General features: G+C 35.6%; 1 protein-coding gene across 7 annotated transcripts in view; it reads left to right on the top strand.

Annotated features, from left to right (window-relative positions):
* Positions 1–17,310, top strand: part of LOC132111689 (DNA (cytosine-5)-methyltransferase 3A-like) — a 63,541-nt gene extending 46,231 nt beyond the window's left edge. For 6 of the 7 annotated variants that reach the window (XM_059519230.1, XM_059519229.1, XM_059519232.1 and 3 more), the window contains 12 exons: positions 498–542; positions 641–720; positions 7,326–7,438; positions 7,536–7,719; positions 9,255–9,339; positions 10,176–10,321; positions 11,811–11,901; positions 13,537–13,685; positions 13,920–14,005; positions 14,091–14,160; positions 14,249–14,367; positions 16,463–17,310. In XM_059519230.1, coding sequence (XP_059375213.1) covers positions 498–542; positions 641–720; positions 7,326–7,438; positions 7,536–7,719; positions 9,255–9,339; positions 10,176–10,321; positions 11,811–11,901; positions 13,537–13,685; positions 13,920–14,005; positions 14,091–14,160; positions 14,249–14,367; positions 16,463–16,604 — 1,310 coding nt within the window. In that variant the 3' untranslated portion in view covers positions 16,605–17,310. The remainder of the gene's footprint in view (positions 1–497; positions 543–640; positions 721–7,325; positions 7,439–7,535; positions 7,720–9,254; positions 9,340–10,175; positions 10,322–11,810; positions 11,902–13,536; positions 13,686–13,919; positions 14,006–14,090; positions 14,161–14,248; positions 14,368–16,462) is intronic. The other variant, XM_059519231.1, reaches the window with a different exon arrangement.
* The last annotated feature ends 271 nt before the right edge of the window (positions 17,311–17,581 follow it).

Here is a 17,581-nt window from a genome sequence, read left to right as displayed (position 1 = left end):
ATTTAACAAAGCATGCAAACAAATGGCTGCTTTTATTATGTTATGTTTTGTGATCGCGCTAGGTCCACTGACTTAATTCTTATTAGTTTCTGATAACTGATATTCAAAATATCTAGAAAAGGACAAAGACATAGGTCAAGCAAACCTAGTAATTGTTTTCGGGTGACACTTTTGAACTAATGTCAACTAGTATAATGAACTAATATTTGTTGAGATTAACAAATGCCATCGTGGCAACTGGAATAATTGGCTCAGAGCCTTGAAAATTTATTTTGCACTCAAGATTTTCAATTATTCAGCTGTCCATCATCACTTATTTCTGACATTAAATATATTTAATATATAATACCACTACAATTAATATTAAATAATTTAATTGTCAAAGTAATCTAAATGTAAACCACTGGAATTTCCATTCAGTGTGATGTCAAGTTAAAAATGGGCCAAATGTCTGAAACAATATGTTAATAATTTTTTTATTGTCTTTTGTTTTTCAGAGAGGCTTGTATATGAAGTTCGTCAGAAATGTAGAATCATTGAAGGTATGTGTTACACATACAGATTGAGATGTGTTTCATAACAGGCTGTCGGTCAGTGTTAGAGCCTGTGCTAAAATCTCTCTCACTTTGAACACTTCCAGACATCTGCATCTCCTGTGGCAGCCTTAATGTTTCCCTTGAGCACCCACTCTTCATTGGAGGAATGTGCCAAAGCTGTAAGGTAAAAGCCAGGAAATTCCTGCTTCCTACTTCCTTGAGGGCTTCCTTTACACTAACGGCAGATGCTTTTTTGTCTGTGCCTTCTAAAAAAACTAATGTTACATACTTTATACTGTAAATGATCATTTGCCAGGCATATTGTATAAAGCAGTCAGTAAGAAAAAACTGGCTGTAAGTTATGCTAAAGTTAGAGTATGATAATTTTAATCCCCTCTATCAATATATATTCTACTTCTGTTTTGCCATCGGATTTAATTCAAGCTTTTTCTTAAAATAAATAATTTTACTGGAACTTGTTGCGTTAACAGTCTTTTAATTATAAATCCACAAGGAATGCACAGGAGAATGGCAGGAGCAAACGTAGCACACACAATGGTAAAGCAAATAACCAGCCATGACTGAACAGAACAGGGAGTAGAAATGAAGAGACTAATAAATGAGCAAATCCTAAGAAACCATAGAAAAAAATCAGGACTAATTGGAAACCAGGGCAACAGAACTAAACAGGACAGGTGAACAGGAAGAAAGAGATACAAAACAAGAACTCTGTAACCGTTACAATTATAATGCTGGCCAGAATATTAATATTGTTGCATCTATAAGCAAGGGTGTCAAACTCAAATCCTGGAGGGCTGGAGCACTGCAGAGTTGAGTTCCATCCCTCACCCAACACTCATACCATGTAGTTTTCAAATAAGCCTGAAGGACTTGATTAGTTGGATCAGGTGTGTTTAATTAGGGTTAAATCGAAACTCTGCAGGCCCTCCAGGAATTGTGTTTGACACCACTGTAAGAAAAAAAGATGAGGACGTTGAAGATCTCCATGAAGATAATTATTGCAGCATAGCAGTTACAAAGTACATGTAGTACCTTGGGTTCAACAAAGTTGCTCCTGTCGTAACAGCTGTGATCTATATGTTAATGCACCTAATTGTCTGAGATAATGTGTAACTGGATAACTGGTCACCATTTGCTCAAGATGTAATCATCCCCAAAGGTTCTAGAAACAACATAACTGTTGACTTTCTTCCTCTCTTTAATAATGAAGACTTTTTGGGAAATAAGCATATCAAACATCAGTTGTGGAGTGGAGTCTGGGTTGGGGCAAATTATAGTTTCTTACAGTCCCCCTTTTTATGCTCTTGGCCCAAAAGAAACATCACACTCACTACCATTACACAGGTTACACCTCCCTTCCTGGGAAGGTGCCCAGTGGTGGTGAAGCCCTGCCTCAGGTAGGGATATGCCGGTATCAGATTTTCATGTTGCGATTAATTGCTGATGCTTTTATCTCGGTATACGGTATTATCACAGTATTGAAATTTTGGTCATAATACAGTATAAAAGGTAAATAATATTTTTCTTATAACAAAAATAACTAAACATTTAAATACAACAAAGCAATACTGAAAAATATATAAAGTTAAAAGTGTTACAGAGATTAAAGTGCAAAAGAACTATAAAGACCCATAGGTTTCACTTTACAATAAGACCTCATTAGTTAACCATTATCATTCACAATGAGCAATAGCGACATTTGCTATAGAAGTTATTAATCCTTGTTAAAAAATACAAATACAAGTCTTAGTTCATGTTAGCTCATTAAATAACACAGTTGCTACTTTAGATTTTAACAACGTGTTATTAAATATTGGAATACCTAAGATTATTGAATGTTCAGAAAATTTTTTCATTTACAGTTTATGTTAACTAATGAATTACCTAATGTTAACTAATGAAACCCTAATGTAAAGTGCGAATTAACAATAAAGAATCAAAACACTTTCAAACAATATCTAGGGCATGTTGTAGTACAGGTTAAAATGAAGAAAAAAAATTGAAAATAAATAGTCTTTTAAGTCTAAACACTTAAGTATTTGGCACTGTGCTGAACATCATATCGAATCCACAAAATCTGAATGGCTATTTACAGTTATTTAAATATATTTTAGAAAGTAGTGCAGCTGCTTTATTTATAGGATTTCCAGGGTAATGGCTGCATTTTCTGCAGTTTAGCTCCATCTGCTGTCAGAGAGTGAATGTGCTTTCATTTAGCATGTTTCTCACGTGTTCCCCTTGTGTTTCTCATGTGTGCTTGTTTACATCAGAGCGCACAGAGTGTTTCAAGCAGCATACAGCGGTGTTGTGCATTTTGACTAGTTGATGGGAACAGTATTCTAAAAATGCATTCCAAATTCGGAATAATTTGTAATATATAATTATTCACTGTATTTAGAAGTGCCCACGATAACAATATTGTGCATATTCATTAACATGATATATAGCATTACTGAATACCGGCACATGTCTAGCCTTAGGTTGTCCCCCTCTGGCCACTGGAGAATCTCACCCATCATTGGGTCATTAACTTATGCTCACTGGTTATTTCTCCATTCAATTTAGGCATAATTTATCATAAAGACTTTTCAAAAATTTGGCAAAATTAAGCGTTTTCTTGTGTTTGGGAGAGGAGCACATGAGAACCATAACAACAAAAGCAATTATCTAAATGTACTCCACATTATTACCATACAAACATAGCCAAAAGCCTAAGGAGCAAAAACATCAATCAGTAGTCAACATAAAGTGTATGTATATGTGTGTGTATGTTTTCATTTTGTCACTTGCATTGTGTGTATTCTTAGTGTGGACATCCTTTATCCACACGTGTGCACTTGTTTTCCATCTTGGTGGAAACGTTGCTGTCCATAGTCTCTGAAATGTTTTGATCTCTCATTGTTTCTCTTTTCTATTGTTCATTCTTTTAAATTTGAAAAAGTCCTTCTAGAAGAAGTAGTCGCTGGTGTTGTTGCAGTCTGTACCATTCCATCAGGTCCATCCATCCCATTGTGGTCTCAGGGTTTCTAGGTCTTTTAGGCCTGGAGATTTTTTTTTTTTCTTGAGAGAATCCCTTGGATCCACTGGTTCCGCAGGCCTTCTTGTTTCTTGCCCTTCAAACGACCAGATCATCTTTCTCCAGGAGGTTACACATTTCAAACAAACATGTCATTCCTGATATCTGAAACAAGAACAAAAAGCTCTTGGTTGCTTTCCTAAAATATGCTACTATCATAAAACAATTTCTCTAATTCATATCAGCATCTGCTTGTGACTGGGATACAGTCATGTTATCATGCAGTGCTGTCTCTGGCAAGGTGTGAATGGCTTCTTCTTTATTTCCTTTCAACAGTGCCAACTGGGTTTCTGAACTGCCTACCTTCTTAAGCAAATCACGATAGCTTATAGCACGATCTTATATATCATATCTTTCTTTTGTGTAAAAAGTGACACCGTCTTGCCTTGTGTCCATCCTTTCCACATGCATGACAGACAAAGCTTTGATGGATCTCTCATTGTCTTGACAATGTCTAGCAATGTGACCAGCCTTTCCACATGCATAACAAAGAGTAATACCTTCAGAATTTACTCTTGCAAATCGCCTTTGTCTCTGATGGAAACCATTTGATAATCTAGAGCATTCTCTCCTGCCAAAGGCAGCAACTGGATGTCAAGATTCTGCAGCTTTCATTTGAATTTTTGCAGTGAAATATTGTCATTTTGGAAATGATTTGCTTGTGTGGTGTGTTTACATTTACATGCAAACCAATGGCTTTTTGCATGTGTGAACTATTTTGTTTAGGTGCATTTGGCATACCACTGTAAGAGCTAAACATTTCCCACAACCTGGACACAAATGCCATAGGATGTTCTCCAGTTTGCATTGTCACCTCAGTTATCTTTCTCAAGTTAACCAAATCAGTCCCAACAACTCTTAGTCTGCTGTCTGCTCTTTTTTCACAAACTTCCTGTGAGAGGGCACTAGTAAATGTACAAGGAATGCAGATTGTAAGGAATCTAAAAGCATCTGCGTCTGATACACTATAAACATCCACTACAAACAAGTAGTCTCCAGTTTCGACAAGAACTCTACAGGATACTAAGAAAGACAGCTGTCTAGCAGCTTGGCCATTTTCAGTTATTTGTTCAAGAACCGTCTCATTTCTATTTCCATTTCCAGTCTGTCTTGTTCGCACTGGTGCTATTGGGTACCTGACAGAATCATCTAAAGAATTATGTTGAAGACTAAAGTCTTCCTTGCAGTTATTTTCGTAGCATTCAGACATGGATTGGGCATGTTCCAAATGTGTAATTGTCACTTCATACAAACATCTAAATGTTTCAGACTTTAAAATTTCTTTATAATTTCTTTCTTTTACCCTTATGTGTTGTTGGGGACGTTTTCGTCCACTAGGGGGTAAAGTTGAGTCTTATTTTGGCCACAACTTTCTCTGTGTTTGAGCTAATGGAATGATTTTTGGTGACAAATCTTATTTTGACCAATACTTTGGGAAAATGCTTTGAAATTTTTCAAAAACTCAATGGTACACTCTGGGCAAATTCACTACCCTTTCGGGATGTTCGTGGATGAAAACATCCACTAAATTAAACTGCTGTAAAAATGTATCAGATAAATATTTTTTTAATTTTTTTTTTGCATAAATCTATTAATCAACCTCAGTCCTGATCAAAACTACCAAATGTTTAAAAAAAAATCCAACATTTTAACTCTTTAATTACCAAGTTCATAAATTATGTCACTGATTTGGGAAAAAAACACACACAAAATTGCATATTTTCAATTTAAAAAGTGATTGTGGACTGGATATTTTTTTTATCTTTTATCACAGTCTTGGGCATGGCAAAGATTAGTAACAATATTGGCTTTGATGCATTGTTAATTTATGTGCAGCATTAGATTTAAATTTTTTCTCCCTCATTTGTTGTTGGTGGCTGTTTTTGCCCCCATTGACTTCCATTATAACGACATTTTTTGATTGCAAAGCCATGACACCATATTATCATGCATTCTTGATTGTTGGTGGTTTTCCCTTTTGGAAAGAGTTATTGTTAATTTGTTATTTTTACAGTTGATCACTAGGTGGGACCATTAACCCTTTAGATAGGCCTGTGCAAAAAAGGCTTAGTTTCTGGCTTGTATATGGAGTTATATGGAGTATAACAGCAAATATATAATATAATATATATATATATATATATATATATATATATATATATATATATATATATATATATATATATATATATATATATATATATGTGTGTATTTTATTAATTATAATATGAGTATTTTAGTATATTCTAGATTATACTATATATATTCTAGATAGTTTTTTTATAATATTGCATTTCATATATGTGTATGACAGTGGCGGCTGCTGGTCTTTCAAAGAGGGAAAGCTCATTTTCGGCCTACATTATAACCCTCTGATGGTCTTCATCTGTAGTGACACTCGGGGGCTTTTTGACCCCAGACAATAACATTTCATTTTGTAATAGAAAAATATTTAAATTTTTTACAAATATAATTTTACTCTGTTCATTTATGTTTTTACTAAACTTTGTACAGTTTTTGGAGGATTTAAATCTTTTAAATTTCTATAAATAAATAAATATTTATTTAAATAGGCTTTTTTTTTTACAAAAAAAGAAAAAAGCATTTCAGGTAAAATTCACTTCATAAAACACCCAGATTTCTAACTTTCATACATGGGGATACCATGGATAATTTTATAAGGTTTAATGTAAGATTTTTGGAAAAATTAAGTTTAAAAATTTGTAATAAATCACTTTAACCACTAGAAGGCTATAGTGTGTGTGTGTGTGTGTGTGTGTGTGTGCGCACATTTTCAATCTGTCTTAGTTACCAATTTAATTTTGTGGTGGTTCTGCATTTTACAAATATCAAGAAACATTGCCGCAGTTTGTCTTTCGAATACACTTGAGAAATCCGTGATCATGGGACTGAGCGTGAAACAGCTTCGCCGACTTCTTATGGTGCAGACCGCTGTCAGTCAAAAGAAGATCGACAGATCCTCCAATCATCACGCGGAAGCCCGGAGTCTGGGCCAGCCCACTCCTCATTCACCTCCAGAGACGCTGAGCGTCCGTGGGCGGGACATAATCGCAGCATTTATCCAATGACCGTCTAGCCTCGGAGCACTGAAAAAAACTGTTCAAAGCAGCCCCATTGAAGTCAATGGACGCTCGGCTTCAACAGGGAAATGCACTGTGACGCTACGGGAATGTATGAGAAGAAAATCGAGTCAGCCGACATGTAGCTGATTAACACAATACATAATACACAATAGTACATATTTGACCGTTGTTTTTTTTTACATTAGAGGGGAAGCTGAGCTTCCCTTGCAGTCTTAAAGAAATCCCCACTGGTGTATGATATTATATGTGTTTTTTGTTTTAAGGCATTTTGGGACATTTTTTTTTGAATTGAAACAGCCCACTCATGGGGTCATCCGCCTTCTCTATCTATAGAATTAAATTATGAAATTAACTGAGATTAAATATTCATGTATCGACCTTGCCCTACTTGCTAATATGTATATTGTATAAATTTCTGTTTTAAACAAATGAAATGCAATCAAAATTAAAAGATAAGTTACCACAAATCTTTCTCCTCTGTTCTTGAACAGTTTTGTAATGGCAAATATTTTCCATTTGTCAACCACATATGCCCAGTGTTCCTCGATACAAAGCAAATTAATAGTTGATATGTTTGTCCTTTTATAGAACTGCTTCCTAGAATGTGCGTATCAGTACGATGACGATGGCTACCAGTCTTATTGTACTATCTGCTGTGGAGGGAGGGAAGTGCTCATGTGCGGAAACAGTAACTGTTGCAGGTAAGACAGGCTGTCGGCAGTGAGTTATGATGTAATATTTCCATTTTCTACTTCAGTCCTGCATTGACTCCCCCATTCTATCTTTGGTGTCCTTCAGGTGTTTCTGTGTGGAATGTGTGGATCTGTTGGTGGGCCCCGGCGCGGCGCAGGCAGCTATTAAAGAAGACCCATGGAACTGCTATATGTGTGGGACAAAGCATCAGTGCGGTCTGCTGGAGCGCCGGATGGATTGGCCTTGTAGACTGCAGCGCTTCTTTGGCAACAATCATGACCAGGATTTTGTAAGTAGCATCAAAGTCCCTTTAAGGCAAGTGATTTGCCATCATTGAAACGCCACTCGGTCAGCTATTTCAGTCATGCAAGTACAGCTCCAGCTCCTGCATCTATTTGAATGGGTAAACACTAACTGTCCAAAACCTACGATTAAATTTCATATTTGAAATCAACAAATATGAAATCTCATAAATGTTGTTTCTTGTGCTCAAATTGCAGAAAAAAAAGTCACACTTGATTTTAATCTGTGTAAGACTACTATACATTACCATTCAGATAAATAATAAAATAATACAATTGATTGTATGTTTTGAAAGAAGTCTCTGCATTTATTTAAAACAGCAACATTGTGAAATTGTATTACATTTTAAAATAACTCTTCTGTTTTCATATATTTTCAAGTGTATTTTATTCCTGTGAAGGCAAATCTGAATTTTCAACAGTCATCACTCCAGTCTTCAGTTTCATGTGACCCTTCAGAAATGATTATAAAATGTTGATTTGGTGTTCAGAAAACATTTCTTTTATTATCAGTGTTGATATGAGTGTAGAAATCTTTTGTAACATTATAGATGCCTTTACTGTCACTTTTGATCAATTTGTATGTATTTAACAAATCAGTAGTGCAAATTACATTTTTACCACTTAAGTACATAGCCTACACATTTCAAATCTTCTCTTCCTTCCTGTGGGACGTTCTGAAGCTTGTCTGATTGAACAACAGTCAGGATTCTCACAAGACTTCTGCCAATATCAGGCCATTTTCGATTAGTGATTGCCAGGCCTGGAAAAGTCATGGAAATATCTGTAGTGAATATAAACTTTTCTATTTATATTCAGCTCTAGAAATAACATTGGCTGTAAATCACCCTTTTAAAGTTAAGTCTCTATAAAATGATTTTCTAAAAGCCCTATCCAGTAATCAGAAATGATTGGTGAGAAAAGGTGTGGAAACCAGTAGAGATCATTTTGGAATCACGCTGTGAAATCATTTCGAAGCACTGCAATATGTCTAAAGATTACAAACCCAAAGAAAGGGTTTGAGAGTTTTATTATGTAATTATATGACTCCCAGACCATGTGAAAGAGCAGCTTGGCTAACGGCCAGTGTGCTGAAGAGCAGCCAGAGAGTATTACAGTCTCAGTGCTTTGTGTGTTGAGTACACATCTTAACATCGTGGAGTTTTAGCTTACACACTCCACTCTTTAAATGGATTACAGTACAGGTTAAGTGAGCATTTGCTATTGTTAGCATTATTGAACACTAAGACTTTTAACAAAGACCACGGATAAGCAGCCACATTTAATCACAAGAAAATGGTTAATGAAACTAGCCGGGGATACTGCGTTTATTGTACAGGCGCTCAACAATAATTCCTTGTTACTGGAATGTTTTAACGTAAAGGCCTCTTTGTTAGTATGTACAGAAAGGTGCTCTTTCATTACCAGAGCAGTATGCTTTAAAAGCCTCTCTCTCTCAGTCTGTCTTGTCCGTCTCTTATCCTCCTCCCTTCTTCACTCTGTCTTCTTTCTTCTCTTTCAGGCACCACCAAAGCTCTACCCTCCAGTTTTGGCAGAGAGGAGGAAACCCATTCGTGTCCTGTCACTTTTTGATGGGATCGCAACAGGTTAGTGAAGAATGTCCACCCTTCCTTTCATCCTCTCAGCAGAAAATAGTGCTTATCACATTACACACATCCCGGCTTTTAAAGTGCACTTAGCTTAACTTTTAAACTGGCCGCCCGTCGATACTGCTGTACTACTCACGCACTAATGTGTGATTTTACTATGAGGATTAACTGCAAGCGCGGTTTCGACCCTCTAGATGGTCCACGTTCGTCATTAAAGCCTAATTATTATGTGGCGTATGCATATTTACGGGACAAGAGAATGATTTATCTGATCATTAAATACTCTTTGAAGCTTTCCCTGTAATATCATTTTAAATCCATCAAAATTAGCTGCTAAGTTGCAGTCACATTTGAATTCCAGTCATTTTAATAGGAATTTACACAATCGGGAATTTCGCATTAGGGCAAAAGACTTCCTCATGCAGATTTCGCAATGGGTTCAAGTTGATTCTCGGGTTGAAAGTATCAGTGAACATTCCTGGCGAGGAAAACTACGTTGACATTTTGCTAACATGAATGAGCTTTTAAACCTAGCGGGATTTTTGGGCACCATAAGCATGTTCGAAGCAAGGACGTCTATTACAACTGAAGAAAAGCATCCGTTTGCATTCATGACCACCTCGAAGAATGGGATTTGAAATACGCCATCCTTGTTCATGGGCGCTCAGTTCTGCAGCCGGGTTGTTTTGAGCCAATCACATGAGCCGTAAATGCCATGTGACTAATCACTCTTGCATGCTACAATGAAACTGTCCACTAATTAGCAAACACACACACACACACACACAAAACAAGTTAGTTGTAGATTGTCATGGTGTTTGTGATTATGCCAGGGCTGCTGGTTCTGAAGGAGCTGGGTATCCAGGTGGAGCGTTACGTGGCCTCAGAAGTGTGCGAGGACTCCATCACTGTGGGTCTCGTTCGGCACCAGGGGCGCATCATGTATGTGGGTGATGTGAGACAGGTCACCCGGAAAAACGTAAGCATCATCCTTCACCTTCACTTACTGGTGGACTTATGAAAATAAACCCTTATATGATAATATACTGTAATGATCAATTATATCTGATACATTTTCAAATTGTTTGTCACAAAACAACATCTCAGGAAAATGTTATGGGGTTTCGAATCAAAATATGACTTTTTGTTATGAAACAGGACTGCGATTTCATACATGACCACTGTAGAGGACACCAGGATGCACAGAGCAAGTGAATAGGGAAAGAAATTATATATCAGTATTCCTATGGAATATAAGATATTATAATGAAAATCTTGCCCATTAATACTCAAATTATTACACTTTTTTACATGTTGCCACAAAAACATTAATATGCAAATTAGATACAGTGTATCGAAACATTTAATATATATTGGGAAACCCATTTATGGCCATTTTACACACATATTGCATAAAGCAGGATGGTCTTTAAAATAATTCTGTTATATATTTCATAACGAATAATTGATTTGTGATTTAAAAAAATGTTTTTGCCTTTTCATGTCTTTTTAAGTCATTGTGTTCTTTATAGAGGACGTAGCATTAGAAATAAACAACATATCATTTTTCAAAAATGTTATTTTTCCATTTTTTTTCTTATGCTATGAATAAAAAAATACTACATTCTCAAAACTTCTTTTTCTTATAGTCAGGAGGATATAGGCAGGGGTGCACATCATTTTTTCAGCATGGTTCTCATTAAGGGGGACCTGGAGATTTGGTTTGGTCCTCACACTGCATATAGCGTGACCCATTAAATATAACTATAAAAAATGAATTAATAATAGGTATAATATTATTGCACTTTATTTGTTTAGTTTTTAAAAAAATAAATAATAGTAAATAAACTAAATAATAGTGTGTGATAATATTATTAAAATAAAAGGCAGGCCTAGTATTAAATACAAATACATTTATTTTATAGTAAACTTAAAAATAAAATGCTAATATTTACTACTACTTTGTTTGTTTGCCTCTTTAAGAAGAATCGCTTTATGTAATCCCCAATTTTAAGTTGCTTTGGATAAAAGAGTCTAAAAATAAATAAATAAAAGCATTTTCATCATATTCAAACTTAAAATCAGCAGGCTTTTATTTTGGCGGGTTACTTCCGGGTTGCTTCAGGGGCTTCTGGATTTAGCGCTGCTGATTAAAGAGCGTCAGTGGATGAATGTCACAGTTTTGAATTGTGCTTTGAAAACTGCATGGCATAGCCTAGATTTATGCTTTCAGGTTGAAAATAAAACTTATATAGTACAGTTTGTGATCTAATATGGTAATTGTGTATCAACAGCTGTCAACCATGTCGGTACGCAAATGCGCTGTCAGAACATATTTATATTACGCATTTTTTATTTTGGTCGCGCATGCGGACCACTTATGTGCACCCCTGGATATAGGTCCACACTTGACTACGCCCTTGGTTTTTTCCCTTGTCCAATCTTTGTCTAATGTGGTTGATCCACAGATCCATGAATGGGGTCCTTTTGATCTCGTCATCGGTGGAAGCCCATGCAATGACTTGTCCATAGTGAATCCAGCAAGAAAAGGTCTCTACGGTAGGAGTTTATTCAGCTGTGTGTCTAGCCTTAGTCTTTTCAATAGTAAAATAGTAAGCACAACTGTTAAATTTAAGTTTTAATGAACAATAATAGCCATTATAAAAGTATAAGTAAAAAGTATAAGAGGCTTATATAAGAGCAAATAAAGACAAAAGCAAACAGCTACAATGTCAGCACTGTACTACAGTAAAGTTCAAATTAAATATATAAAGTTAAACATAACTTTGTGCTCAGCTAAAACGATATGATCAGGAACAAATAATAGATTCATGAGACCACGAATGCCTGTTAAATATAGCCAACCCAAAACAGAATGTATCTCATGTTTAATAACTACAGAGACATCAAAAGAACTAGCCCGAGCTAAGGCTGTTCTCGGTGGATACATGAGTGCACGGTGATCGCCTGGAGCTCTGAAATCAGCATAGCAAATCTTCAAATAGGCGCCATCTTTATAAATAAACTGCAGATTTGCATTTAAAAAATTACATTCTGCACTGAAAAAATCTTAAAACTACATTTCATGACACAATAACAGTAATATTTAGAAAATTACAGGGGTTTTTGGGTGATGACGTTTCACAAGTCCACAAGAACAGACAAGAATGCACATTGAGAAAGGCTATTGTCTGTGTGAAAATATACAATTATAAAATACACAGTTATGTTTTTTTTGTGTTTGCGCACTTTGAAGTTAATAAGCCGAGCACTCACAGCAAAGCAGAACGAGTGAGGTCTTCTGTTCTCTTTGGTGAAGGAGAAGATTTATCCCCTTGTATCACACTAAAGTGATGATTCTATTCAACCAATCAAAGTTCTGCTGTGAGTTCAGCGCCACCCTTTTGGTACCCTTTGCTGTGCTTGGGACCCCAACGGAAGGGTACCAAAAAAGTGGTACAGGACGGTTCGCTATTTTGGTATCATTCACAACGTCTGACTGTGGAAACGGAAATAATTTATCATACTGTACTGTACCGAACCGTACCGCTCAGTGGAAACAAGCCATATAAGGATTAGAGTTTATACTTTCAAAAAACTTTCCAAAGTTTGGGGTCTGTAGGATTTTTTTATTATTTTTATTTTTTTTTTAAGAAATTCATAATTTTTTCCAAATTCAGGAAGGACATATTAAATTGATTTTAAGTCATAATATAGACTTTTATAATATAACGAAATATTTCTATAAAAAATGCTGTTCTTTTTTTTCCATCAAAGACTCCTTAAAAAATTTTGTCATGTTTCAAACAAAAATAATAAGCTTCACAACCGTTATCAGCATTGATAATAATAAGATTGAGTTGTTTCTTTAGTATCAAACCAGCATATTAGAATGATTTCTGAAGTACTGGCTGCTGGAAATTCAGTTTTGCCATCACAGGAATAAATTACATGTTAACATATATTCAAACAGGAAACAATTACTTTAAATAATAATATGTTATGTAATAATATTTGACAATATTACTGTCAATTGACCATATTTATCAAATAAATAGCCTTTATTACCACCACTCAAACTTTTGAATGATAGTGTATATATTTATAACACAGCTTACACATTTGTCCGTTTTTATGATGATTGTCATATTGAGTTTCCGTAATGTTTTGCAATCTTGTTTTTTTGTCTCTCAGAGGGCACGGGTCGACTCTTCTTCGAGTTTTACCGGCTGTTACATGAGGCCCGACCTAAAGAGGGAGATCACAGGCCGTTCTTCTGGCTCTTTGAGAATGTGGTGGCCATGGGGGTCAGCGACAAGAGGGACATCTCTCGCTTTTTAGAGGTGTGCAACTGACCAATTAAACGCGACCATTAAGCTGCGCTGAATATGTTTAGACTGTCAGTGGGGCTTTAATATAAACCAGTGGGTTTTGCTTCCACCTAGTGGTGAAATGACCTTCTGAGTAGAAACAAATTAACCCTTCATATGCTTGCTAGGGTCAACATCACAAATTTTTATGATAAAGTTTATTTAAATGTGTGTTATTTTTGATATTTATTGGTTTATGTATCACAGTGCAACCCAGTGATGATTGATGCCAAGGAGGTGTCTGCTGCCCACAGAGCTCGCTACTTTTGGGGTAACCTGCCTGGCATGAACAGGTTAGTTAGACGTGGACTCTTGATTTATTTCATTATTTAATCTCTCACTTTATCATTTTAACGCCATATCTCCTTCTCCTCTCAGACCATTGGCTGCCATGTTCAATGATAAACTGGACCTTCAAGACTGTTTGGAGCATGGCAGGACAGCTAAGGTGCTTCTTAAACCAACCCCTCGATCGATTTCTGGGTAAAGCTTTGTAAAGCAACACAAATAGCAGTTGTTTTTCGCATCTTTTACAGTTTGATAAAGTGCGGACCATCACAACTCGGTCTAATTCTATAAAGCAAGGCAAAGACCAGCACTTCCCTGTCTTCATGGATGACAAAGAGGACATCCTGTGGTGCACTGAGATGGAGAGGTATGACGAAATGCCTGACTAAAATCATATCTTACGCAGTAGATCAGAATATGTCTACATAATGAGACATGTCTTAGGTAATCCATTGAAATACATTGATAGAAGCGTTTATATGGCTTGAAATGGCCTGACAAAAGCAATTTTCTTCCTTTTTTGGTATATTTTAACCAGGCTTGATTATATTTGTATTTACGACTGGTATTAAAATCCTTTTTGGAGATTCAACCACAAGTAGTCAGTCAAGACAGAAAAAGCTAGTCGACACGTTGCTTCATTTACTTTAATTGAATGTACTTAAATAACTAAAACTTAAAATTAAAATAGATAAAAACTGTTTTGTTAAAATAAAATAAAAAAATTAATTAAAAAATTAAAATGACCAAAACACACAATAAAATTATCAACATTTTAATGAAAATACAAAATTTAAGAAAATATAAAAATAAAACTAATTCAAATATTAATAAAAAATGCAATAATATCCTAATGAGACAAAACAACACCACACACACACACACACACACACACATATATATATATATATGTATATATACAAACTTTTCCCAATTTTTCTGACCGAAAGCATTTTCTTTTAAAGCCACATATAAGCAGTGAAGTATAAAACCCTTGTTTTAGTACAGTACATGGTTGAGAGGTGATACCAGTACAGATATCAGTACGGCTCAGCAATTATACAACACATGCAATGTAGCGACGTGTCTGACCTTCAAATGGGGTTTAAATGATTGGAATACAAAATGTTTTGTACCCCGTCTACACCAGCATGTAGCGCTGACCACTTGTGATCACCCACTTTACATTATTATTATTCAAAAGGGCTTTTTGTTGGACAAAACTTTGTTTTATGTCCCTGAGCACAATATGGGTTATCAAAATGTTTGGCCCAGTTTTTTTGGTCATTGTTTTCAGCTTTTAGCGGTTAACCACTATCAGTTTATATTATATATTGTATTATATTATATTATATTCAATTTGTGTAAACTGCGCTATTTTTTTTTTCAGGATTCTTTGATGAATAAAAGAATAGCATTTATCTGAAATATATCGAAAGTGATAGCATATATATATATATTAGGGCTGGTAAGCGATTAACATTTTTAATCTAATTAATTACATGATGTGGTGATTAATTAATCTAATTAATTGCACGTGTAATTTGGAGAAATTACTCTGAAAAGATCATTTAAAGTCATAGTGATTGAAAAAGGAGGTTCAGCAAGAAATTGTTTGTTTGGTAAAAATAATTAAATATAGCCTACTCTTTTGGACCCTGTGAGTAAATGATGACAGAATTGTCATTTTTGGTTGGTAACTTTAATCATTTATTTTCTTAATTTTATTATTATTACTATGAAAATATTAAATTATTTCTTTAATGAAATGATACTCTAAATAATAAACTAAAACTGCCAGTAGGTGGTGGTAAATGTCTTAATGAGTAAGTCATCGAGTCATTTATGCATTCGGTTGATTCGTTCAAATGGCTCATTCATTCAGGAATGAAGTAAATGGTTCTTTATGAATGGTTTATTGAATCATTAGTCTTGTTTGACTTGAAATAAGTCATCATCATCAGACCGATCGGTGTGTGACATCAAAGAACCGCAAGAGCAGACGACTCCTTGTGTTTTTGAATCGCTCTCGCGGTACTTTGATGTCATACGATCGGTCTGTGCAGCGCCACTTCAAAGACAACACCAGTATGGCCAATGGTTCAACGCTCCAAATGGTTCACCAAATTCATTCACAACATGGATTAAGAAATGAAATGCTGGTGTGGGTTGCTCAGAGATGAACAGTTCTGCTTTGTTTTTATCTTCTGGTTGGCAAAATTGAGCAAAACAGACAGAATTGTGTCTAAAATAACACAATATTAACTTCATAATATATATATATATATATATATATATATATATATATATTTGCTATCACTTTCGAATGAATTTAGTGTCCTTAAATTCATCCTGTATGATATTCTGTATCTATAAAACAAAAATGGCAATAAATCTGTCTATTTATATTACAAGCGTGAACATATTTGAGCTAAATTTCTGCCCATTTCACCTCTTATTAGGGTGTTCGGCTTCCCTGTCCATTACACAGACGTGTCAAACATGAGTCGTCTGGCCAGGCAGAGGCTGCTGGGAAGGTCTTGGAGCGTCCCGGTCATCCGTCACTTGTTTGCACCACTCAAAGAGTATTTCGCCTGCGTCTGAACACAAATCCAGTACAGATGAAAAAAAAATTACAACCGATGTTATACCAAGAGCTTTGAAACCAAGCTCTCGTATGTTATCTGCAAGTTTGACATCAGACAAATTGTTGTTGTTGTTTTTTTCTTCTGGTTTGGAATGATTGACTCTGTTTAATTCTATTTAATTTTTTTTATTATTATTAATTTTACTTTTTAGCAGTGTTATCCAGTATTTTAATTGATCTATGTGTGCAAGCTATACTTGAGACAAGGCCTCCTTTTAAGGCACTGAGAGACGATGTAACAATTCAAGGCAGAAACGAGAAATTCAATGAGACGCAAATCGCATTTAGTTCGCCCAAGCATTTCGACTCCTTGAGTTTTTCATCTGTAGGGTCGCCGAGCGATCTAATTCTCATGGTGCACATCTTTCCTCCAGCGTCGGAGCCTTGGTTAGAGCGGGGAAAAAAAGTCTAAGTTTCTCTTAGTGTCAGGGGAGCTCTGTCTTAACCAATCCAAAACACCAGATCACAAATACCTCTTTGTTTACAGTTTCTATACACAACTGAAGGTGATAAAGGTACTACTGTAATAGGTGACAATATGGTGCTTCAAGGTGGTGAAAAACATTGCAACTCATGTGGTGCTACTACTCGAAACAAGATGGTGGGGTCACGTTTTGTACCGTCGCCAGGAAAACCGACTGAAACCTTAAAAAAAATTAAAAAGCCAGGTCTGCCACATCTCATTTTATATCTTTTACAGCTTTTTTTGTACAATATCCTCTGGTGCTCTTTTAAAAAAAAGAAAAAAACCCCACACGCCTCAGCCTTTCAATCGTTGAGGTGCTTCCTTCAGTATGCCTGCAGTCCGAACGCATGAAACCAGCCACATGGGCGGTGATGTTTTTATCATCCATACCTTGAAATCAAAAGGCTGTGGTGAGCTAGGTTTTTCTAGTGTCACACAGGCCAGAATCATTACTGTACAACTCTTAGC

This window comes from Carassius carassius, chromosome 31 (assembly GCF_963082965.1).
Source record: "Carassius carassius chromosome 31, fCarCar2.1, whole genome shotgun sequence".
In the NCBI taxonomy this organism is placed as follows: Eukaryota; Metazoa; Chordata; class Actinopteri; order Cypriniformes; family Cyprinidae; genus Carassius; species Carassius carassius.
This window is presented reverse-complemented; position numbering and strand designations above follow the sequence as displayed.